The following is a 25,685-nucleotide window of genomic DNA, read 5'->3' as shown; positions in this document are numbered from 1 at the left end:
TAGCTCTACAACTGATAAGCACTTGACTGCACCATATACCTGTTGTTGACAAGTAGTGTTCTAAATGAAGTGCCAATGTGACGTATAAATGTCTCTGTGGCTGTTATGGGAAAAATTGTGTCTTCTTTACTTCTATGCAGTTATTATACGATTTATGCCTTATGTTCTGCAATTAATATCTTATTGTTTGTCTTACTGTATGCATTTGACATTTAACCTAGATTGTTCAATGGTTGTCTCTGCCTGATAGACTCTCAACTCTAGCTCCCAAACCCAATGTCAGGGAGTTGTGTCTCTGTCTGTTGAGACTCTGTGCTCCTTTCTCACAGATAGTTGGACGTCAGCAATGCAGGTGTGAGAATGTGAATATCTTCACACACATTGAGACAGGGAGGAGATGGTGTATGTAATTTGATTGGGTTAGAAAGACATTCCACCCTAGTCGGACAGGGAAGCTAAAAGGCAGAAGCAACTTGAGGATCGTGGGCTCTTTGCATCACACCTTCGTGGTGTGTGCACTGATCTCCCCAGCTGGTTTTTGGTTTGTTGATGTGCACGATCAACATCCATGCTTTTGATTTGCTTTCCCCATTATTTTTATTTTCCTTTATTTTTATAATAAATCACACACAAGACAATTCTCTCATCTGCCTCTTTATGGGAAATTTCCACCACAGTGACGCCATAGGTCAGCGCGTTTGGCTGGTATCCGGAAGGCTGGTGGTTCAAGCCCACCCAGGGACATTTGATATCTCTAATGTTTTTTAGGACCGTGTAGATGGGAATTTTCACCAAACCCGCTTGATTTACATTTTTCAAAGAAAAGTTAATGGAAATTTCCTCATCCCACATCTTCTTCAATGCTTCTGAAACACCAGCATTCGTACTTGTATAGAATAGTTCTACAACTGACAAGCACTTGACTACTCCTAATACATATTGTTGAGAAATAGTGTTCTAAATGAAGTCCAAATCAAAGGGTGAAATGTCTCTGTGAAGCAGTAGGTCAGCGCATTCGGCTGTTAACTGGAAGGCTGGTGGTTCAAGCCCACCCAGGGACGTTTGATATCTGTAAAGTTTTATAAGACCATGTAGGGAATTTTTACCAAACCTGCTTGATTTTCATTTTTCAAAGAAAAGTTATTGGAAATTTCCTCATCCCACATCGTCTTCAATACTTCTGAACCACCAGCATTCTGATTTGTAAAGAATAGCTCTATAACTGACAAGCACTGGACCACACCTAATATATATTGTTGAGAAACAGTGTTCTAAATGAAGTGCCAAAGAAAGTTATTAATGTCTCTGTGGCGCAAAAGGTCAGCGTTTTCGGCTGTTAACCGGAAGGCTGCTTGTTCAGGCCCACCCAGGGACGTTTGATATCTGTAAAGTCTTTTAAGACCGCGTAGAGCGCATTTGCCTGTTAACTGGAAGGCTGGTGGTTAAAGCACACCCAGGGACAATTGATATCTCTAAAGTCTTTTAAGACCATGTAGATGGGAATTTTCACCAAACCCGCTTGATTAACATTTTTCAAAGAAAAGTTAATGGAAATTACTACTAATGGAAGTAGTGTTCTAAATGAAGTGCCAATGTGACGCATAAATGTCTTTTGGTGCAATAGGTCAGCGCATTTCGCTGTTAACCGGAAGGCTGGTGGTTCAAGCCCCCCAGGGACGTTTGATATCCGTAAAGTCTTTTAAGACCACGTAGATGGGAATTTTCACCAAACCCGCTTGATTTCATTTTTCAAAGAAAAGTTAATGGAAATTTCCTCATCCCACATCGTCTTCAATACTTCTGAACCACCAGCATTCGGACTTGTAAAAATTAGTTCTACAACTGACAAGCACTTGACTCCTTCTAATACATATTGTTGAGAAATAGTGTTCTAAATAAAGTCCAAATCAAAGGGTAAAATGTCTCTGTGAAGCATTTGGTCAGCGTGCTCGGTTGTTAACCGGAAGGCTGGTGGTTCAAGCCCACCCAGGGACATTTGATATCCGTAAAGTCTTTTAAGACCATGTAGATGGGAATTTTCACCAAACCCGCTTGATTTACACTTTTCAAAGAAAAGTTAATGGAAATTTCCTCATCCCACATCGTCTTCAATACTTCTGAACCACCAGCATTTGGACTTGTAAAGATAGTTCTACAACTGACAAGCACTTCACTGCTCCTAATACATATTGTTGAGAAATAGTGTTCTGAATGAAGTCCAATTCAAAGGGTGAAATGTCTCTTTGGCGCAATAGGTCAGCGCGATCAGCTGTTAACCGGAAGACTGGTTGTTCAAGCCCACCCAGGGACGTTTGATTTTGTAAAGTCTTTTAAGACCATGTAGATGGGAATTTTTACCAAACCCGCTTGATTTACATTTTTCAAAGACATGGACTGTTAGTTTCATACATCACATAAAGTATTTTAACAATAAGGATATATAACAGAATGTTAATATTCGTGCACCACTTCCACAACGTTCCATCTAATTAATCAATGAGCTTGTTCTTTCCTATATTTCAATTGAGGCATGCTCTTATATTTATATTTAAGCACATATAGTAATATATATTATTATTGTTATTTTTTATATTAATATAAAACAATTATTAAATTATATCTTTTATATATTTTCTATTATATTTCTACCATTCCATTGATATTTTTTATGTCTTCACTTAATTTGTTCCATAGTTTTACACCACTTTAGTGTTTATTTTGAATTCAAAATCTTGTTATGCATATAGCATGAATTTTTAACTGGTCCCTTTATTATATTCCCCATCTCTTTCTTTAAACAGTTTCAGTTATCAACAGTTTCAGAGAGCATCGACTGTGCCAAGCTTCAACAGGAACTAGTTTCCTGCGGACACAGCTGTCTGAGCAAACCAACCTCTCAATTTTGATCTCAATCAGATACACAACACAAAAGGTCTCTGAGACTTCCTCTAAGAAGTTAAAATTCACTTAGAGACCAACAAACAATAACATTTATTTATATAGTCTTCTTTACTTCAACTGATCACAGAGTTTACATTAACACCGTCAGGTTTCCACTCTGCCGCTGCTTCAATCAGACAAACTATCATTAATCTATTTTACGAGGACCCCGTCCTCTTTTACCTCATGACCTCGTCACGGAACTTTTCTGAAGACCCAGTCTTCTTTTACCTCGTGAGCCACTCACGGAATTCTTATGAGGACCCGGTCCTCTCACCTCGTGACTTCGTCACGGAAACTATGCTGAAGACCCAGTCTTCTTTTACCTCGTGAGCCACTCACGGAATTTAAGATACCTTAGGATTTACTCTTTTCATACTTGCCTGATCTGTGTCCTGGCCCTGGTTCAGGATCCCGTCACCTGGCCTCGTCGGACCACCAACCGACGTCTGACCTGGGCAGGAATTCACCTCCCAGGATTTTCTGCAGGTTCCAAACCTGGCTGTGCACAGACTTCAGTCGCCGACTCGATGTCCCGGCAAAGAGAGGGTCTTGGGATCCCGGACGAGCCCCCAATTATGTTAGGGAAATTGTTAGTTCCCTTTGTAAATCTTAAATAAAGCAGCCACAATCAGTTGAGACCTTCTTCAGGATTTTACTTGCAAGGAGTGAGCGGTTTACAGCAAAGGCAACTTCCTCTCACTGAAGAGAAGACAAGGATTCAGCTCATAATATGTATAGTATGTATGTGCATAAACACCCAGTACATGGGAAATATTTTCTGCACAAAGCAATCAGATAAGGATGCTACACACCTGTACTCCCTATTTCCTGTTTCAATGATTAAATGAAGGGCGGCACGGTGGTGCGGTGGGTAGCACTGTCGCCTCACAGCAAGAAGGTTCTGGGTTAGATTCCCGGAGGCGGCCCTGGTGCCTTTCTGTGTGGAGTTTGCACGTTCTCCCCATGTTTGCGTGGGTTCTCCGGCTTCCTCCAATGCATGAAGACGTGCATTAGGTTGATTGGACTCTCTCCATTGCCCGTAGGTGTGAGTGTGTGTGTGAATGGTTGTCTGTCTATGTGTTGCCCTGCGATGGAATGGCGACCCATCCAGGGTGTACCCTGCCTCTCGCCCATAGTCAGCTGGGTTAGGCTCCAGCACCCCCGTGACCCCGCATTAGGGAATAAGCGGTTTAGAAAATGGATGGATGATTAAATGCAGTATTTTTCCAACAATAATAATTGGATTTATAGCTCTTGAGTGGAGATACCAATTATGTTTATAATTTAGATTCACAAATTCTGGTTATTGCTTAAATATATATAACTATATGACAAAGTCTATAGTTTGGTATATGAAACACTGAGTGAGGCGGTGAAGCTGGCGGTTTCCTGCCGGGTGGCTGGAAGTAGATGGGTGATTAGGCCCGTTCTCTGTGACGACGTCTCCGTTCAGCTGCTGGCTGCGGCGGAGGCTCCAGGCGTGCAGAGGGAAGCTCCAGGTGGACGGAGAGAAGAAAGGTCTGCAGTGGTCTTGAAGATTAGAGGAGAAGGGACAGGGTCGAAGAGAACAAGGGAGGACGAGGGTCGAAGAGAACAAGGGGCGAGTCTTCGGTCACGGCGGCTTTTATAACCGTGTTTTTGGTCACGCCCCTCCTATTGTGTGATCCAATTAGGATGGCTGACGTCCAAGTTTCTCATCCGTTTGTCGCTTGTGTCAGCGGGAGTTTGATGTCAGCGAGGGAGCCAGGTATGGTTCCCCAGCCTGGCGCCTGGTTTTGGCGCTGAGATTTGAAATCTCTTTGTTCTCACTCACTACTGTCAGGCTGAAGACGTTACATGCAGGCCGCAGTGCCTCCTTTGTGTGAGCATATGGGGCCTTAATAATAATTCTGTTAATAACAGATTATACAGATGAGGTCCCCAAACATACCCCCTTTTTGTGGTTAGAGTTTGGTAGTCAACTCCTGAAAGAGTTGTTGGCTGGCAAGGCATTGCCAGGTTGGTGTCTTTATGAAGTGTACATGTCTGTGTCTGGTGTGGACTACAGTGTGTACATTCTCTCGTAGCATGAGATCTATAAAGACATGGACCTGCTTCCAGGTTAATCTAACCACAATTTGAGTTGGTACTCCCAGGGTTGTGGTACCTGCAAAGGATGCACAACCGTGGTGGTAGTGGACACAAGGCTTTCCTTGATAAGGCTTTAACAGAAACTCAAGTTGCTACTGACTCTGACCAAGGAGCTAACTTGCAGATGAGATTTCATTAGCCTACCTAGCTAACTGCACCTTAATTATCTTCTCTGGTTGTCCTGGAGGGTCTCAGGAGGCTGCAAAATCATTGAGGAGAAGAATTAAGTATGTGTGGGTTACACATTGTTTAGGCTCATCCAGAGATCCAGCTATTTCTACCAGGTTGCTGATAAGATTTTTGGAACCTACAATGGATGCGGATTAGTTCTCTTTATACATATCACGTTGTGGCATGGACTAGTCTACCCTCACCTTTGGGAGCTAGGACTGCTTCCCCCTTTTGTTATGTGGATGTGTTTGACGCAGGCTTGATGCCTGGTCTAATCCACTAGTGGGGAGTCAGTGTCTGGGTTCTGTTGAGAGGCCTGAAGGAGCAGCCAAACTGTTAGGCCGATTAAGTTCTTTTAAGGCTTCCTCCACGCATCTCCGTACCAGACTTACAATGTCCACTTCTGAGTCTTCCCGTGACAGGTGAACTGGACTGTGGCCCCTGTACTTAAGGTTGAAGTTCTGTCTGAACCGACCTCTTCCCCCTCGTGGGTGGGAACGAGGTTGTTTTGGCCTTGAATTACAGTGTTGAAGAGCCTCATCTTCCTGGTTGACTGTGTCAACCTGCTGGCTTCTCTTAGCACGAGGCATTTCGTGGCCTTCAAGTGTTAAGTCAGACGTTCGATGGGTCAGGACGCTAAAAACTCTGGCCTTTCTGAGGCGCCTGTAATATTTTTTGGGGGGTTCATTTCTTTTGTGTAAGACATTGAACGCTTCAAAGATAGCTGCTGCCGGATCAGAATATGGGGCATATTCTTCTCTTAAAGCTCGACAGATTGAAGAGTAATGATCCCGAATGGCAGGCTCCAGTGTTTCCATGAAGACATGGACACTCTTAGGTGTGGTCTTCCAGATTAGCTTTAGTTTATCACGAGCTGTTGCATTAGGGAGGTCCAATAAGCAATGATCGACTTCCTGCAAGTAGTTGTCTATGGTAGAATCATGGCTACTGAGGTCAAAGCATTCAATGTCTCTGGCTAGGGATTCAAGCTTGCGTAGGCGCAAACCTAAGCTTTGGGATGGATAAGCACTATGAGAGTCACTTGAGCTTGTGTCGTCCCACTGATCGCTGTAACGTGGGTGAAACCGACGCTGCTTCCTGCGTTTGAGACGAGGTGCTTTCTCCTCCAACAGGGGGCTTAACCTGCAATTGTCACTCTGGTTTTCAGGTGAGTTTTCCCTTCCAAGAGTGGGGGCATTCCTGTCCTCAGTGCATGAGGGGGAGTAAATCAAGTTTGCTCTGGATGCTTTCCTGTGCACTGGAGTGCTAGTGTCCCTGTACTCAGCCACTGTAGTGGTCTAAAAAGCCTTTGCAGTTGACTATCTCACTGGTAACACAAGTAGCTGGACTGAGCTGGTGCTCGTAAGGAGGTGGCTGGGGGTCTCTAGCCTCTGGGTGAGAGCCACTGCGCCTGCTTGGGGCATCTGCAGCTTTGCATGTGATCGGTTTGTTTGGCTATCAAGAGGCAGGGGCTGCTCAGCCTTCCTGGGAGCTAGCCTACTCTCACCACCTAAGCCTGACTTGGTCAGCTCTTGTCTCCCTGGACTGGCTGCCATGTCTACCTGATCGCTCTGGCTCTTCCTCCTGGCTTTCTCAACTTCCTGACGGGCCACTAGGAGACTAGATTGTAGGGCGTCATGGTCCTGCTGCAATCTCTCCTTGTCTTTCCTGAGTTGCTCCAGCTCTTGTTTCATGACCCAGAGACTCTGCTCGAGGTTCGAAACAGTCTCCTGCTCAGCTTTGTAGCCACCGCACACAAGGAAGAGCTTCTTTTCATACTCTGCAGCCTTCAGCTGCACCTTTTGGTGGCAGAGTAGAGCCAACTCACCCATTACCTCTTGGGCCAGGTGAGTTTCCGTTGAGGGCTTGGCCATGTAAGATAAATAGCTCTGCAATTCAGCTTCACATTCATCAATAGTATAACTATTGAGGTCTTCTAATTCTGTTACTGACACATCTAAGATCTTTGTAACAACTCCTTGAAAGTCTAAGTTTCCCTGCTTGGGGGAACGTTCAGCAGTAGATCCCAAAGATTCACGTTGCCCATTCTGGTTCTGAGGAGCAATGTGATTTACAACTACAGCTAGGGTAGTGGTGCACAGGTGACACTTCAACCTGTGGCTTACTTGAATGTTTGTTATGTGTTAGCTGTGGAGGCTTAAGTCTGGGTTTGTCTTGCTGAAAACCGAGCTTGGCTCCTGTTAACACACAATTAGTTAGAAGGGGTTGCTAACTGAAAAGACACTAAGCCTACTTACTTTGGTTTCAGTGAAGGCTTGGCACAACCTATTCTCAACCTCTGGGGTTGCTATGCTAATGGTAGCATGCTAACACGCACACACACTAGCTGACATGTGGTAGCTCGTGGTTAAGCTAACGCTAAGCTAACAAAGCACAGCTTGGTAACAATAATAGCAGCTAACCCTTAGCTAATAGCTAGGCTAACACTAGTGGTATAGCAGCCTGTCCTAAAGCTACATTTGGCCTCTTAATGCTAAGTGGAAGCTAAGCTTCTAGGCCCACTCTTCCTACTGCAGTTCTCAGTAACTAGCGTTAAACAAAGGGCACACACACACAGTTGGATCGTGTGTGCAGGAAAAGAAACAACACAACAATAAAACAATTACTGATCCCCTAAGAGTTCTACTTTGCTCAGACCTAACAGTGCCTCTGCCTTACTGCTTAATCCTGGTGAGACGATCCGGGGTTGCGTGCGTGCTTGCGCTGTTGCGGTCCAGTCCGGTCCAGGTGATCGCGTCGTGAACAGCTGATGCGGCAGCGAGTGAGGCGGTTAAGCTGGCGCTTTCCTGCCGGGTGGCTGGAAGTAGATGGGTGATAAGGCCCGTCCTCTGTGACGACGTCTTCGTTAGTTCAGCAGCTGGCTGCGGCGGAGGCTCCAAGCGTGCAGAGGGAAGCTTCAGGTAGACGGAGGTCTGCAGTGGTCTTGAAGATTAAAAGAGAAGGGAGAGGGTCGAAGAGAACAAGGGAGGACGAGGGTCGAAGAGAACAAGGGGCGAGTCTTCGGTCACGGCGGCTTTTACAGTATAACCGTGTTTTTGGTCACGCCCATCCTATTGTGTGATCCATTGGTTTCCATCAGAACAGCTTTTAATGGTCATTTTCTGATGCCAGGATGATGTTAAAAAGTTCATTTCACCCTAAAAGCACAGTTGCAATTGCCGTGGTCTAAAGTATTGTTCTTATGGCCTGAAAAGCTCCAAAACAATGTTTTAGTGTTTCTCTATTGGTTTCTAACATTACAGCTTATAATGGCCATGTTGTGATGCCAGGATACTGTCAAACAGCTCAATAGACCTTAAAAGCTCCAAAACGATGTTTTAGTGTTTTTGCATTGTTTTCTAACATTAAATCATAAAAATAATCATGTTCTGATGCCAGGCTGCTTTAAAACAGATCAATACACCCTAAAAGCACAGTTGCAATTGCCGTGGTTTAAACTAGTGTTCTTATGGCCTGAAAAGCTCCAAAACGGTGTTTTAGTGTTTCTGCATTGGTTTCTAACATTACAGCTTATAATGGTAATGTTCTGATGCCAGGCTAGCGTCAAACAGCTCAATACACCCTAAAAGCACAGTTGCTATTGTCGTGGTTTAAACTAGTGTTCTTATGGCCTGAAAAACTCCAAAACGATATTTTAGTGTTTCTGCATTGGTTTCTAACATTACAGCCTATAAGGGCCATGTTCTGATGACAGTCTACTGTAAAACAGCTCAATACAACTTAAAAGCACAGTTGCATTTGCCGTGGTTTAAACTAGTGTTCTTATAGCCTGAAAAGCTCTCGAAACGATGTTTTAGTGTTTTTGCATTGATTTCCATCAGAACAGCTTATAATGGTCATTTTCTGATGCCAGGATACTGTCAACCAGCTCAATTCACCCTAAAAGCACAGTTGCAATAGCCGTGGTTTAAACTCATGTTCTTATGGCCCGAAGAGCTCAAAATCGATGTTTTAGTGTTTCTGCATTAGTTTCTAACATTACAGTTTATAATGGCCATGTTCTGATGCCAGGACACTGTCAAACAGCTCAATAGACCTTAAAAGCTCCAAAACGATGTTTTAGTGTTTCTGCATTGGTTTCTAACATTACATCTTATAATAGTCATGTTCTGATGCCAGGATACTGTCAAACAGCTCCATACACCCTAAAAGCACAGTTGCAATTGCCATGGTTTAAACTAGTGTTCTTATGGCCTGAAAAGCCCTAAAACGATGGTGTAGTGTTTCTGCATTGGTTTCTAACATTATAGCTTATAATGATAATGTTTTGATGCCAGGCTAGAGTCAAACAGCTCAATACACCCTAAAAGCACAGTTGCCATTGCCGTGGATTAAACTAGTGTTCTCTTTGCCTGAGAAACTCCAAAACGATATTTTAGTGTTTCTGCATTGGTTTCTAACATTACAGCTTATAAGGGCCATGCTCTGATGATAGGCTACTGTAAAACAGCTCAATACAACTTAAAAGCACAGTTGCAATTGGCGTGGTATAGACTAGTGTTCTTATGGCCTGAAAAGCTCCAAAATGATGTTTTATTGTTTTCACATTGGCTTCCCTCAGAACAGCTTATAATGGTCATGTTCTGATGCCAGGATATTGTCAAACAGCTGAATACACCCTAAAAGCACAGTTGCAATTGCCGTGCTTTAAACAAGTGTTCTTTTGGCCTAAAAAACTCCATAATAATGTTTTAGTGTTTCTGCATCGTGTCTTGTTATCCAAAGGAAGGAACGCCAAGCCTCGAAGACAAGATGCATTTGCTTTAACAGCCTTGGGTCTGGTGGGAAATCAGATAGGATGGAGCCCGGAGTGCCCGGACTCCGGGTGTAAAAGACAAACATTTATCATAAACTATTAGCCAGCCAAATGGAACATCAGATATTTACATGTAGACTTGATGTACGACAGGGCAAGAGATTAGTTGTTTGTATAGGAATGTTCAGTATTGCACCTACATGTAACCAGCACATGATGACTGGGTTGGAAAAAGCACAAAGGCACAATTTTTCCATTACATTCCCCCCTTTTGATTACACATTAATCAAACACTAAAAGAATAAAAATTGTCAAACATTTCATTTTGTAATAATAACGGCCCTTACAAATGAAACAGTAAGTGTATTACCTCATTAAGATTCAAAAATCCACCTTCACATAAAATGCGAGGAACTTTAATTTTATAACATTAATGAAATGCCATCAATTGTAATAAAGACAATTAATGTATGTTAGCCATACGTTTCCGGTGGGGTTCTCTTGCATATAATTTGAGCAGGTTTTCATGCTTTTGGATCTTTATTGTACATTTGGGTCCAGAGTGAAAAAGAGAATCAGGGATTAGCCAGAATGATGATGCATATTGCCGCTTGTGTTGTCTATCATCTGTAGATGAAGGATAAAAACTAATTGTAGCAGTGAATAAAGTGATTGTGAGCAAATTAAACACCAAATTAACTTTAGCATATTTAAACTCAGTGTTGTTGTGAAATTTTTCATTTAAAAATAGTTTGTAAAGTTACATGGACACGTCATATGATTAAGGCAATAATCAAAGTAACGTAAAATGAAGTCTAACACAACAAGGTTACAATTGATGTCTCGTAACAATCTGCTTCGTCCTGTTGAACAGTAGCGTTAGATTCTTTCCAACCTGTGTGTTGATGTATTGACAGTTTGTTGGAGTTCTTCAGGTTGTGATCAGCTGATCCCAGAGACACTTGGGATTTGTTATCACCGCCAGGTTTCCTCCCAATGTCGTCTGAGTCACTGTCACTCCTGTGATGTGAAGAGTCTACAAGTTGTCCAGTGTCGGCAACTCAAGGCGACTCATGTGTATATTTTCTCAGGAGTGTGTGTGTAGATGTATGGTCTGACAGTGTGATTCACCGGCACAGCTTCAGGCAGCGCTTGGCTCACACCTTTGGCTGAACGGGCAACGCAGCCTCGCCTCAGTGTGTGTGTGAGTACAGCGAGGGTCGTCCTTCTCAGTTCTTTTCGTCAGTGGTGGTTTTCTCCGTGGGATGTAGATGGAGGGTCGTCTGTTGGGTCCGGAATCTTCCTGCAGTAGATGGAGTGGATCCAAGTCGCTCTCTCTGTGAACTTTACAGCCGTGTGGGTCGTCAGAAGGACCTGCAAGGGGCCTTGCCACCATTTGAGTCCCAGTGCTTCTTCCTGAACTCCTTAACGATCGCCCAGTGCCCTGGTTGGATAGTGTAGTGGTCCTGTCGCCTGTTTTCACCTGAATCTGAATTGTGGGGAAAAGTGTTTGGGCAGCACGGCTTGCCATCAGGCCCAAACAAGACTCCATAGCTACAGGTGGAACCATTCATCTGCTAGTGTCTGCGTTCCTGTGAGGTAGAAAATGTTTAAAACACAGGGAGATGAGGATGGAGAGACAGAGCATCAGGAGAGGGAACAAGGATCAGGAGAGGGAGGGGTTGTTGGGCAGCAACCTTTGCAGCAGCGTCTGCAGCTGCATGTCGGCAGAAACAAAGTTGTCACTGATGGTGTGAGTCGGACATTTACAAACAGCATTAGCTGTAGGAAGCAGGACAGCGTCCAGCAAAGCAGCAAATTAATCATGATGTAAGATAGGTTTGCAATCAGACTTCAAAAGCTTCCTATGCTACCACAGAGCATCAAAGTGTGACAAGCATCTGTGGAGTCTGTGTAGATGGTAACAGACTCTCCTGCTAGTTTACTAGCTTCAGTCAACGCAGTCAACTCTGCAGCCTGAACAGAGTAGTGTCCTAGCAAAGTGCATCCTCTGAAAAATTAAAATAAAAACATAAGCATGTAATGTGTGTCATTAGAATGCGGCGGTACCAAGTTCACTGTTTGTTGCGCATGGCGAGCAGAATAAAAAAAAAATCAAATCATAATTCTTTAAACTCATCATCAGGACCAGAAGACACATGTGCTCAGATGCGGTCAGATGCGTCTCTGGAGGTCGTATCACATGGGGAAACAAGCAAGTAAACAAGTTAACAAGTAATATATTTTTTTTTTAAAATATTGTTGGTTGAGTATATGCCTGTTGAGTGAAAATAACTGAGTAGTCAATTAAATATACTTTATAAAAAGTGATATATAATACTAAAACAAATGTTACACGTTTCAGCATTTTAGGGGATTTTTTACTTTCCAAATAAACTAAATCATCTAAAAAAACAAACTAAATCTAAAGATCATAATATTGTTGTATCACTCAATGTTATGACTCGTTTTACTTTTACACTGTTAACAGTAACGTTTGTCCTTCGTGGACACTTGGGGCCAGAGGCTATAGCTCGTGCATGGCACTGGTGTCACAGAGGAGGAGTCAGATGCGCTGCTATTGCGCACACTCGTCACCGTTGAGTCCAACAGTTACGTGCATATCTTTACCTCTAAGAGCACAGCGTGCTTTACCGACCACAAAAGACTTATGTAACTTCTGTACTACAGCTCCGGATTAAACGCTTGGATTTCCAGCGAGAGTCCTGAATGCATCGCGATTTTTCACGAGTGCTGCAGAATTCCTAACAGGTGTTGGGGCAAGCTGCCCAGAGAGCGAACATGTCCAATGGGAAAGACGCAAATGCTGCAGAAAAGTGAGTACAGGCGTCAGGATTTTCAGGATAATGCTAATATTTGTCTTTTGTCCCCTAGGCGCTGATGTATAACGCGGTTAACTAAAAGCAACCCGCTGTCTGTGTCAGCGGGGGAGCGGTTTTTTAGCGGGGCTACAACTTGTACAGGAAGTAAAATAAGTATTGCTATTAAGCCTTACCTGCACCAGGACACGTCAGTGATAGAGTGAAGGTGTCCCTGGAAAGCAAAGAGCGGTGGCTGCTCAGGGTTTTTTATTTTGTCTTTTCTGTGATGGATGTGCACATTGTTCTCCAGGCAGCGAGCCAAAGTAGCGCACTGAAACGTTTGCTCTTTAAACTGTCACCATGCTTGTCGTGGATTTGGATTGGTTGTGCATGGACACATATTTTATCAATCCTCGTTTGTGCCATGTGGCAGCTCCCCACAGGCGACCCTGAAAGAGTGTCTGGATGAGTGCATGGAGGCTCTGGATCTCTTCCTTAACAACCACTTCAACGAGAGCCTGGAGAGGCTCCGGCCAAGGTAACACAACAACTCTTTAGCGAGTTGTCACTAGATGACCGTGAGGATGCAGTTAAAGCTACTGCGGTCTTTATTTTGACAGAGTCATAGTGGCGGGACTTTAGCATGATGTCAGCAGAATTTGGTTTCTGGTAAAGTTGAGAAATGTCTGTGGCAAGAAGTGTGAAGAATTGTGTCGGTCAAGACACCAGGGTGGCCATGTTGGGCTACACTCATCCAGGATATGTAGTGTTTGCTGAAGTTGACGCCCAAAGTCTGACTAATTCAATAGCCAGAATAAACACTGTGCACATGACAGACTGGAAAGTCAGATGAGATAGAAAGAATAGAGCGGGTGCTGCATGCTTACAGTTATCTCTCACAACAGGAAAATGCGAAGGTCACACAGCTCTGTTTGCTTACAGTATGTTGTTGGTCATGCGGCTCCATGTTTCCCTATGTAGAGTCAATGAGAGCATGTACCATGCTCTTATCTACGCCACAGTGCTGGAAATGCAGGCCATGATGACTTTCCAGCATGATGACATCAGCAATGCAGGAAACACCATGAAGAGTGCCCAGGAGGTCTGTCAGAGGTCAGAATGATGAATAACATGTTACAATCTAATAGAAAAGCCTTCAAGCATTATTTGTTCAAGGCCAGGGTAACTCTCCAATAGTCCAGGTACCAGAAGAATGTAATCTACATGAGGGCATTTACATGGCTTCTCTCCAACCACACTATCAATTCGATATTGTTTGCATGAGAGAAGCTATTTGTTAAGATAGCAACATTGGGAATGTTATTGGTGGATGATCGCTGAGGTGTAGAAAAGATGGTTAAATAATGGGTTTCGTGCAAGAATACCTTCTGTTAATCTTTGACAGTATGGAGAAATTTGGACCAAGTTGGGGGTGGAGGGTCAAAGGGGCACAATCTTGCTAGACTAGATGGTGTCTAATTCTCCAACCCAAACGTGTGGTGCAGATCACCCAAGCTGTGTGAACGAATAAACCATCACAGCGTCACAGATTTAGATTTAGCTTTTTGGGGTAGAGTTAATAACAAGCCAAGCATATTTTAATTCTGTCAGGACAAGGTCGCTCTTGTTTGATTGTTTTATGCTCAACCTTTTTGCACTTAACCTACGATGGACTGCGATGCCCTGCGATGGACTGGCGACCCGTCCAGGGTGTACCCTGCCTCTCGCCCATAGCCAGCTGAGTTAGGCTCCAGCACCCCCGTGACCCCGCATTAGGGAATAAGCGGCTTGAAAAATGGATGGATGGATGGATGGATATACATATAATTTATATATACATATAATTTTTTTTTTTTTTTTAGATTTCGGGGAAAATTCACAGGTTCAAGCAACAAGTCAGTAAAGAAATCACTGGCTGAAGGTATAACTTCCTGCTGCAGCTTTAATAGACTGTCACGATTAAAAGCATGCATTATACGAACAGATTACTGACTTAACAGACTATGTAATTGCCAACATTTCAGTCAAGCTGCTGCTGTGACTAAACTACCATTACTGGTTTCAACAGCTAGAGAGGGTAAAATGAATAATAGTGGTGCAGGTGCTAAGCCCTGCGGGATGCCTCACAAGTGGTGAAGCTTTACTAGCTTTATTGCTAGTTTATCATTACTGTGTCTCACTCATTGTTTAATGTGTCTTTATATTAATTTGGTTTTGCAGTGCAGCTCCATGCGGAGGTGTGTTATGCAGAGTGCCAACTCCAAAGAGCTGCTCTCACCTTCCTACAGGTGCAAATACACAACACAGAAATCTTAGTCCATCCTGATACATGTTACTGTGCTATTATAAATAACAGCATTCCAATGTTATATATTGTATTACTTAGTGGTAAGCACATTGTTTCCTTGTATTAAAAATGATTTCTTTATCACCCTGTGCTTGGATTTATTTTGTAGGATGAGAGCATGGTAAGCTTCATCAAAGGAGGGATCAAAGTACGAAACAGTTACCTGATTTACAAGTAAGTCAATAAGTGTGTATTTAATGGTTTGTGTAACGTGTAAAACCAGGATGTGGAATATTAAAGGTTAGCTGTGTTAGTAATCGATTGCCTTTGATCCTTTAGAGAACTGCATGCCTTCATAAAATCCCACAGCTTTCTAAAAGGACCCAGCCACAATCATTTAGAGGGAGGAATAGCCTTTGGAATAGGGGCCTTCAATCTGGTAAGTCTTCATATAGTCAAGGTTTAATGTATGTTGTGTATAATCTGTGTTTGTGTCTTATTGAGTCGTCTTTATTCACAGACGCTTTCTCTTTTTCCTCCACGGATACTGAAAGTTTTAGAGTTCGCTGGCTTCTCTGGAGACAAGGTATAATAAATACATTTCATTCTTCATTCAATATGTATTCATTAATTAAGTGATAGCAACTAGCTCATGTTTGCTACGCGTTTTAGGACTACGGTGTGTCGCTGCTGTACAATGGTGCCACAGGAATGAGTCTGCGTTCCATGCTGTGTGCTCTACTGCTGCTCTGCTACTACACGTTTCTTATGTTCATACTAGGTAGTGCTGTACACGCTCCAGCCATCCAATCCTCGAATATGGGGTACCAAATGTAATTTAGTTAAATGTGAGAAAACTAGTTATAGGTGCTCCTTTTACATTCAGGACCCCATACTCGAATGCCACACATTATTCACGTGGACCAACTTGTGTGTTATTGATGAACAAAAATCTCGCACTTCATGTCCTATCATATCAGATCAGGTCATCTGGTATTATATTGTCTCCATTCCTTCCTCTCAGGGACGGGTGAGGGAGAGGTGGCTGAAGCCGAGAAGCTGCTAAAACCATTCCAGCTCCGCTACCCAAGTGTGAGTAGTAAAGTTCCCTTGCAGGCTGATACTGTGCAAAATGTGTATAATGTATAATAGCTGTATAATGTTCATTTGGAAAAATCAAACCAAAGCAATCACTGAGATAGCAAAACATGACAACAGAACAAGTAGTCATACACTTTAGGTAATTCTATGTTTCTTGTCTGTCTGTATAGTATTTGGTGGCTAACCACAATAAGCTTTTATTTCCATAAATTTGTATCGTCCTTTCTGTCTGCCTGAACTTCCTCATGCTTGTCTTGCCTCCCCCTTCATGTCAGTGCTCTCCCACATATCTCACTCAGACTTCCACACCCTGATTACTTCTTCAGCTGATTCTCACTCCACCTTCCACACACAACCCCTTCAGCTCCCTGGAACCTCGCATCATCTTTTCGTTGTACACTCCCACGCCTTAATGCTATCGCCACTACCACTCTGCCCTGACGCACGCTTGTAAATTCACAATGAACAGTTTCCACTCCACCTTCTACCTACATGCCAGCCCATCCCAGAGAGCAAACTCACAGCTCTGACACAATGTGTACTGAACCAAAGTGGAAGTGTCTTGGTGAAACAATGCTGCATGGACTAATTGCTTTGTAACATACAGTATCTGTTTGTGATACTGTAACACTGACGTACACACGAACTGTTCTTCCTCTTTTTTCCAGGGAGCAATATTCCTCTTTTTTGCAGGCAGGATTGAGGAAATCAAAGGAAACATCGATCAGGTGTGTTTTAGGAAGTTTGTCAATAACTTGGCTGATGATTTATCAACAGTAAATGCAGCATGCATTGGTTCTTGTATCGTACTTGATTACTAGGAGTAAATAAAGCATGGATTGCAGGTTACCATAGCAACATAAGTGCCACGTCTCAGCTCCTGACCTACTGGAGACCATCTCCCAGTGTTGATGCTTAAATTCCATTATACATACCTTAAATGCTGTGTCAGTCCCAATGAGCTGCTCAGTGATGTGATTTCACTCGCTACCGCTACTAGGCCGTGGCTCTCTTTGAAGATGGCTGTAAGGCCCAACAGACCTGGAAGCAGTTTCACCACATGTGCTACTGGGAGCTGATGTGGTGCTTCACTTATAAACAAGCGTGGAAGATGGCTTACTTCTATGCAGACCTACTGAGCCAGGAGAGCCGCTGGTCCAAGGTATAGAACGATGCGTTTTAACGGAGATGGAAATTGTTTGGATCATATCAAATGTCTTGTGTTGATGTTTATGTCTCTTAGGCCATGTATGTGTATATGAAAGCTGCGTACCTCAGCATGCTGCCTAAGGATGAGGCCAGGCCTTTTGGGGAGGATGAGGTGGAGCTCTTTAGGTAAACACAAACTATTATGTTTGATTGGTTTTGTGCTCATAGGTACTTGAAGAACACACCAGCAGATTTAACTGTGTACTTTCTGTAAACTGGAGAAGGATGTGTTTACTGCTGGTACATCAAGGCTGATTAATTCCTATACACTGTAGTGTCCTCTAGAAAACCTTCTTGTCATTTGTCATCAAGGTCATTAGATTGGTAAACATCCCTTCCAGACGTTATTAAATTTTGTTTACAGAAAACAACCCTGATGTTGGTCTCTGAACAAATGGAAGTAAAACAAAATACAGACTTTCATTATGTAAGACAAGTATAAAATGTCCTCTTGTTACTTTCCTATATGTTTAGACAAGTACCAACCTTCAAGCAGAAGATAGCAGGGAAATCCCCCCCGACTGAGAAGTTTGCTATCCGTAAAGCCAGGCGTTACAAGTCTTCTTCTCCAGTGAGGCTACCAGTACCAGTGCTGGTAAAGCTTCACACTAATAAACATCTAAAGTAGGCAGTAGGTTTAACTCTGAGCCTTCCAACATTATTCACCACTCCATTTGTAGGAAATGATGTACATGTGGAACGGTTTCAGTATGATCAACAAACGGCCAGAGCTGACTGAAGGCATGATGCAGACATTGGTGGAGGCCGAGCGCACACTCCTGGAGTCTCCTGGTAGTACAACGTTTCAAGTCCACATGTACTTTTGAAGTCACCCAGTCTCACTGTGTCTGTTCTCTCCTGTGCAGAAAACGAGTATTCAGTGGATGACCGCTGTTTGATCCACCTACTTAAAGGGCTGTGTTTGAAGAATCAGGGGCTTTTACAGGCTGCTGAGGAATGCTTCAACAAAGTGTGCTCCAGGTGAACATCTTTTTTTAAAATTCATACTTTAGGTCTCCTGCCTGAATGGAAATACAAATCATGGATCTTTAGGATGACACTACCTTGATTTATTTTCATTTATTCCAAGTGAAAAGAAGATCAAGTTTGACCACTACCTTGTGCCTAACTCTCTAGTGGAGCTTAGTCTGCTCTACATAGACCAAGGCAGAAGGGATGAAGCTATTAAAATTCTTCGCAAAGCAAAGTAAGTGGCTCCCACCCCATATATAACAGTGGACTTTTGAAGTGCTAGTAGGTCTGTTTTACTGATTTTTGACAAGAAGATGCCCCTAGGTTCCTCTTTTCGTCCACTGTTTGCATAACTGAGCTAAATAGGGTGGTGTCTTTCTTTCTGGGTGATTAGTGTTGGCCAGGGGTTTTAAATCCTGGTCCATACTGTACATTATCCCTATTCTGCTGGTTTGCCTGCCAGACCCACAGCTGACTAATTGGATGATAAGGAAAACTAGTTTTTCTTTGTCTTTGACTATGTTACATAGTTGTCTCCAGCTTCTGACACACAGTGATGCAAGTGATTTGTGGATAGTAGATAGAACACTAGAGGTCACTGTTGACCCAATAAATATAACTTTGATAGGTGGTAGTGAACATTACTAAAGTCTATAATGATGTAATAGTTTTGGGATCATGATTGTCACTTTATTTATGGTGTATTTGCTGCCTTCAGTCTAACCATGTGTGACATTTGGACATACAGGCAAAACTACAAAGATTATTCGATGGAGTCTCGCACACAGTTCAGAGTACACGCTGCTCTTGCCAAACTCAAAGCTGACCCCTGTGACGAAGAGGACACTCATCTTTAAGAGGATTTTATCCCTCTGTGACTGCAATGGATCATTACAGTAGACTCGTACAGCTGTGGCTTTTTTTTAAGCTGTAACAGCTGAATACAGGGTATTTCATGTGTGTGCAGGTTATAGATGGATCTCACTGGACTCTTTCCTCATAACCTGAGGAAAAAGAAAAGCTGTTGGACATTGCGAGTCAAGGAACCATGAAAGTGTCTGTCTTCCACAAATTAACAAAGACTTAAGTGTATACAGTATATAGATTTTATTTTGTTCAGGTATAATAAATCACTTGATTTTAAAGTAATTATGTATTTAATGATTTACTACTGAAAAGCTCTACATCATTACTACACAATTATACATTTTGTGGTACTTCACGTTTAGTTGTGCGAACATAAGACAGTAATCAGTGTGGATTATGCATTGTCTGTATTTGTCCTGTGTTGCAGTGTAAATGTGAACATGCATGCAATGTTCGAATGCATAAAAAATATATTCATTAAAAATGTTTCCATTTTTTCTGTGACCTTAAAGTTTCAGTCAGGAGACAATTAAATAAATCCATCTGTGTAGAAAAGATTAAATAGGCAGTGATCATTCTTAAGGAGATTCCAGAACCTAAACATTCTGAATGCTTTAGCTACTGTACACATCCTGCCTGTACTGTTTCTGCAAACATGTCATTTTAAATCTAATAGGCGCAAGTAATGAGGGCTATGCACCAATTTGTTTATAGCTGCAAACTGTAAAGCAGGGGTGTCCAAACTCAGTCCTTGAGGGCCGTTGACCTGCTGGTTTTCCAACTTTCCCTGCACCAGGTAATACTTTTTACCTTGATCTGGGGTGCGTTCCAGAAAGCGGGTTTTGTGACATACCCAGGTTGTTAGTGATTAACCTCAGCTTTCGGTTCCATCAACAGAGGTAACTCTCAGGGTATGTTTGTAACCATAGCATCTTAGTCGCTGAATATAACCTGCTCCGGTTATGTTTCAGGGTAAGTTCGTTTCAGAGGTTACTGAGCAGGGCGTGCCCATTTGATGACGAGCCCGTGGACGTGGAGGCTCGGCTTATTAATTTTTTTTCCACCGTGAGAGGGTCATAAGGCCACGTATTGATATTTTTTTCCTAACCGGATGATTATTCGAAGGAGCGTTATCGTTTTCCTTAAGAACCGCATTTAACAAACTATTTGAAACATTTCATTCATTTTTAAACTTAACAAACATAGGTCTGCGCTTACCACAGAAAGCAGGAATTTTTTTTTTGAGTGGCAGGTTTGTCATTTCTATGATATTCTATGACACATATTTTAACGCGTACAGCTCAGACGTACTGCACACACGCACACGTTCCGTATTACTTTCCATTTCAGAATTTACAAATGTGATTGGGTGCATCGATGGCACCCACATTCCTATTGAAGTTCCTTCAGTCAATGAGGGAGACTATGTTAATAGGAAGTGATTTCACAGTATCAATGTGCAGGTAACTATTATTACCTGTTTATAATCTTTTGTCTTAAAAACCATTAAACCCATTACTGTTTCCACTAACTAGGTAATATGTGATGCAACCCATCTCATCACTAATGTTGAAGCCAAATGACTAGGGTCAGTGCATGATTCCAGAATCTTCAGGGAGTCATCACTATGCCACACGTTTCAACAGGGTATATTATCATTTACACAAGTTTTTACTGTTTTTACTGTATTGTTTTATTCTTTTACACATTTCAATCATTGCAGGATAGTACAATGGCTTCTTGCTGGGGGACAGAGGATTCACGTGTCTGCCCTGTTTGATGACACCCTACCCTGAACCTGAACCTGAACCTGGACCACAAACACGGTTCAACCAGGCCCACAGCAGAACACGGGCCAAGGTGGAGATGACCATGGGCATCCTGAAGGCGAGGTTCCAGTGTTTACGTGACCTCAGGGTCAGTCCAGAGAGGGCATGTGACATTATAGTGGCTTATGTTATCCTTCACATTGTCACAATGAGAGAAGCTAGCCACCCTCCTTGTCCTGATGAAGATGACCAAGAGGATCCAGCAGTGAACTAAGTAAACCATAGAGATGGAAGACTCTTACGACACATGATTCGTTAGAATCACTTTTATACCAAGGCATTCATCATTTCTTCATGTCCTGAAATATAAAATGGAATATGATTTACATTGGTTTACACAATGCCCTAGACTGTGTGCTTTCTGGAGGGTCCAATAGTACAATCAGTCCATCAGTGACTGCAAGACAATGCAACCCATAAGATGAATGTGAAATAAAGTAAAGTAAAGTAAAGTACCACCACATTGTAGAAGCCTATGCAGCATATGCAATTAAATAAAATAACCCTTCATACTACTGTCAAGCAGATTAAAATATCCTAGTGACAGAGACAGTGGTTCATTTGAAGTCCTAATAAATAATTAAAATTAGTACTACTGTGGTAAACTTACATTTCACCAGGTTACTCATGTCGTGGGAGGTAGTGTGGGATGAAGTGCCCCAGGAATGCCCTCAACCACTGGTCACCCTTTATTTAGGGACAGAGCGAGCTCCTCAGATAGGGTGACGGAAAGTGGTGGTCGCCCCCTACCTGACTTGCCTCTGCCTTATTTCTATTAGCTACTGTACATTAGAGGAAGATAATGTTAAACATGTTTAATACATAGATCTATGTAATTGCATAATCAAATCTTACCTTTTTGTAGGATTTTGTGTTTCATTTTGACTTGGGACAGTGTTCCTCTTGCTCCAGAAGGATTACACCTTATTAAACAAGAATATTACTATTATCCAATATTATTCAAATCTCACGGAATTAATAGTACAAAACGATGTGGAAGTTATGTTTAATGTTCGATTACAATAAAAGAGGTGAGGGTAACATAACGGTAATTAAATAAACTCACGCATTTACTTTATTTATTTTTTGCTGTGCCAATGCAACTGTGTTGCTTTTTCTAATAATAATCGGCTTAAATTCTTCATTTGCCAGCATTAAAACCTCCAACTCCGCCGTTGAAATATGCTGCCCCTTTTGTGTTGCTTCAATTTCTCATGGTAACTCGTGAATTCAGCGATCCATTGACAATGTCTTTATATGTACGCCGTTCACGTGCGTTAACTCTTAGGTTACAGACAGGAGGTAGATTAACCTAACTCTTATGACCCATTATCTGTGTTGGCAATCTTTGTAAATAACAATTGTTTTCAATGACTTTATTAAACATTGAGAATTTAGTTGCCCTGATATTAATAATTATATAACTTTTGATTTTTACAGACTAGTGTCCAAAAGTAGTGACTCAATCTATTAATCACACTTTATTACTTTGAAAAAAAACCATTAGTTGTGATAGGTAAGTAGTAAGCTGCCACTGTCACCAATGCTGGTGATGTCAAAATAAAGAAGAGAGGCAGATCATATGCATCAGGATTTCTAGGAGGCGGCACATGCAGATTCTGGTGAGAAAACAAAATGTTAACTGTCCACGACTTCATTGACTTTGACCTCTACACTCTCAGCAAATTTAATTTAATCCTTAAATTTCATGAACAGAAAACAATCAGCTATTTTTACCTTGTTGTGCATGTACATAATGTTTGTTCAGAAATAATTTATTTCTGTAACAGCCCATGACTGGTTATGGAAAAAACCATACAAAGTGGATAGTTCTTACAGCAAAAATGAAATATTTTAGAATCCCATAATCTGATACATGTTATCAGAACAAGGACTCACAAGGTCACACTTAATTATGTCCAAAATGACTCCAAGACTAGGAGGAGGTAGCAGGAGGTGTGATGGGAGCTGCTGCCTGCTCCTCTTTTTGCCTGCGCTTCATTAGTTTCTTCTTCTTTTTTTCTTCTTTTTCGATTTCAGCCACCATTTCCAAAAACTTAGGGCTGCGAGGGTCCACTGCGTGGCCAAAACGCTCTCTGGCTTCAGCCAGCAGCTTTGCACGCCGAGCTTTCTCCTCCTTTAGCTTCTTCTTAGTTTCACGCTTCTCCCTGCGCCAGTCTGCGATCATCTTGGGCATTTTGGCCATGTTTGCTGCAATAAGTTTCTCTCTGTAAAACACATAAAAGACAGATTACAAGTCAAGACGATGTGGCCAAGTTGGCTGTGGGACCAACAATCGATTCTACTTTATTTGAATGCCGATAGTGTGCTCAGGGAATTCCAACAGTGTCTAACATCTGACAACTGATCTATAAATTGTTTACATTTCTGTGTGCATAAAGTAAACATGTATTTCTACCACCAGTCCGATGACTCACTGACTTCAGCTGTGTTAGCATTGCTTACTTGGCCAGCCGTTTCTCAGTTTCCTCCTTTTCCCTAGCCGCTATATTCCTGAGCATCGCTTCTAATGTAGGCTGCCACTCCCTTTCTTCTGCGATCATCTTGTCCAACTGATCATGGCTCGGCCAAAGCGACACCGCGTCGATGCCCGACGCTGAGCCATAGCGACCGAACAGCTTCCTGTCGTAGCGGGCCGTCTTCTGCCACTCTGGCGTCTTCTCGCTGTCTTTATCTGGAATATACGGCTCACGCAGGTTTAACTTTAAAGGTTTGTGGTTGTACGACGCCGTCTGTAATACAAACGTGCATTGAGAAGACGCACAAAATAAAGGTTTTGGCGATGAAATTCTATTCACAATCCGGCATAGCATCGACATCCTCCTGGACAACACGGACACCGCCATCTTTTTGATGAATTCATAGATGACCGCCGCAGTGCCTGTTCACAAATGGGCAGATATTCTTCCTTGTTTGGTTCATTGGAGAGCGGCATCTAGCTTCAAGTTACACTGTGGCCCCCTATAATCATAGACAGTGAACAACACTTTAAATTCAACAATCGAAATTGTTTTGATCGACCCATTTGTCTCAGGAACCTAAGACTCTATAACTCATTGTTTAAAGATTAAATATTTCTGAATATTATAAAATTTTATTATAGATTTATATTTTGAACGTACTTTATATTTTGGCATTTCAAAGAGATCAATTTTGAGGTGCTGACAAAAACCTCTGTTTGCCTATTAAATATATATATATATACACACATATACACACACTATATATACTGTGTATATATATACATATATACAGTATATGTACAGTATATATATACTTACATATATACTGTATATATGTACTGTATATATGTACTGTATATATAGCACATATATTAGTGGTGTGTGTGTGTGTGTGTGTGTGTGTGTGTGTGTGTGTGTGTGTGTGTGTGTGTGTGTGTGTGTGTGTGCCACCATTCACCCTCCGCGGGTGGTCTCATCCACTTTCCACTGCGCAGTATCCTTGCTGTTCCTAGGACTGCACTTTTCTGGACTAAGATTTTGGTTGATTTTTGAGGGATCTGTTGTAGCCACTCCTCCAGTTTGGGGGTCAGTGCCCGCAGTGCTCTGATCACCACAGGTACCACTGTGGCCTTCACCTTCCAAGCCTTCTCCAGTTCTTCTCTGTGCCCTTGGTATGTCTCTAGTTTCTCATGTTCCTTTTTCCTGATGTTGCCATCGCTTGGTATTGCCACATCCACCACTACGGCTTTCCTCTGCTCTTTGTCCACCACCACAATGTCTGGTTGGTTCGCCATTACCATTCTGTCTGTCTGTATCTGGAAGTCCCACAGGATCTTGGCTCGCTCATTCTCTACCGCCTTAGGAGGTGTTACCCACTTTGACCTTGGGGTTTCCAGTCCATACTCCGCGCAGATGTTCTTGTATACTACGCCAGCCTGTTGGTTATGGCGTTCCATGTATGCTTTCCCTGCCAGCATCTTACACCCTGCTGTTATGTGCTGGATTGTCTCAGGGGCCTCTTTGCACAGTCTACACCTTGGGTCTTGTCTGGTGTGGTAGATCTGGGCCTCTATGGCTCTGGTGCTCAGGGCCTGCTCCTGTGTGGCCAGAATGAGTGCCTCTGTGTTGTCCTTCAGCCCGGCCCTTTCAAGCCATTGGTAGGATTTGTTGAGATCAGCCACTTCAGTTATGTTTTGGTGGTACATCCCGTGTAAGGGCTTGTCCCCCCATGATGGTCCCTCTTACAGCATCTCATCCTCTGTTCTCCACTCCCTGAGACATTCACTCAGCACGTCATCTGACGGGCCCTTATCCTTGATGTGCTTATGGATCTTGGATGTTTTATCCCGGATAGTGGCTCTCACGCTCACTAGTCCTTGGCCTCCTTCCTTGCGGCTAGTGTACAGTCTCAGGGTGCTGGATTTGGGGTGGAACCCTCCATGCATGGTGAGGGGCTTTCGTGTCTTAACATCTGTGGTCTGTATCTCTTCCTTTGGCCACCTTATTATTCCCGCAGGGTATCTGATCACTGGCGTACTGTAGCTGGGATTTGTTCTTGCCATTGAGCTGGCTTCTTAGGACTTGCCTTACTCG

General features: G+C 42.6%; 2 protein-coding genes across 4 annotated transcripts; one reads left to right on the top strand and one right to left on the bottom strand.

Annotated features, from left to right (window-relative positions):
- The first annotated feature begins 12,554 nt into the window (after positions 1-12,554).
- Positions 12,555-19,774, top strand: zgc:158403 (tetratricopeptide repeat protein 39A). 3 transcript variants are annotated; one of them, XM_029159519.3, is made up of 18 exons: positions 12,555-12,858; positions 13,277-13,381; positions 13,825-13,956; positions 14,706-14,764; positions 15,064-15,131; positions 15,300-15,364; positions 15,470-15,569; positions 15,651-15,716; positions 15,803-15,914; positions 16,155-16,222; positions 16,900-16,959; positions 17,232-17,393; positions 17,475-17,566; positions 17,915-18,064; positions 18,150-18,232; positions 18,307-18,421; positions 18,531-18,647; positions 19,161-19,774. In XM_029159519.3, the coding sequence occupies exons 1-18, from the start codon at positions 12,824-12,826 to the stop codon at positions 19,267-19,269; spliced, it is 1,698 nt and encodes a 565-aa protein (XP_029015352.1). In that variant the 5' UTR covers positions 12,555-12,823; the 3' UTR covers positions 19,270-19,774. The 3 variants fall into 3 exon arrangements, with proteins under 3 accessions (XP_029015352.1, XP_029015353.1, XP_029015351.1); XM_029159520.3 differs by having other exon boundaries at positions 12,557-12,858; positions 15,803-15,911; positions 17,915-18,035; positions 18,121-18,232; XM_029159518.3 differs by having other exon boundaries at positions 12,557-12,858; positions 17,915-18,035; positions 18,121-18,232.
- Positions 19,775-22,469: 2,695 nt separating this feature from the next.
- Positions 22,470-24,147, bottom strand: gadd45gip1 (growth arrest and DNA-damage-inducible, gamma interacting protein 1). Its single transcript, XM_029159521.3, has 2 exons — positions 23,575-24,147; positions 22,470-23,336 (listed from the first exon to the last, which is right to left on the bottom strand). The coding sequence occupies exons 1-2, from the start codon at positions 23,973-23,975 to the stop codon at positions 23,045-23,047; spliced, it is 693 nt and encodes a 230-aa protein (XP_029015354.1). The 5' UTR covers positions 23,976-24,147; the 3' UTR covers positions 22,470-23,044.
- Positions 24,148-25,685: the final 1,538 nt, after the last annotated feature.

The sequence above is a fragment of the Betta splendens genome, chromosome 8, assembly GCF_900634795.4.
Source record: "Betta splendens chromosome 8, fBetSpl5.4, whole genome shotgun sequence".
Lineage (NCBI taxonomy): Eukaryota > Metazoa > Chordata > Actinopteri > Anabantiformes > Osphronemidae > Betta > Betta splendens.
The sequence above is the reverse complement of the archived record's forward strand: the minus strand, read 5'-3'. Positions and strand labels throughout refer to the sequence as shown.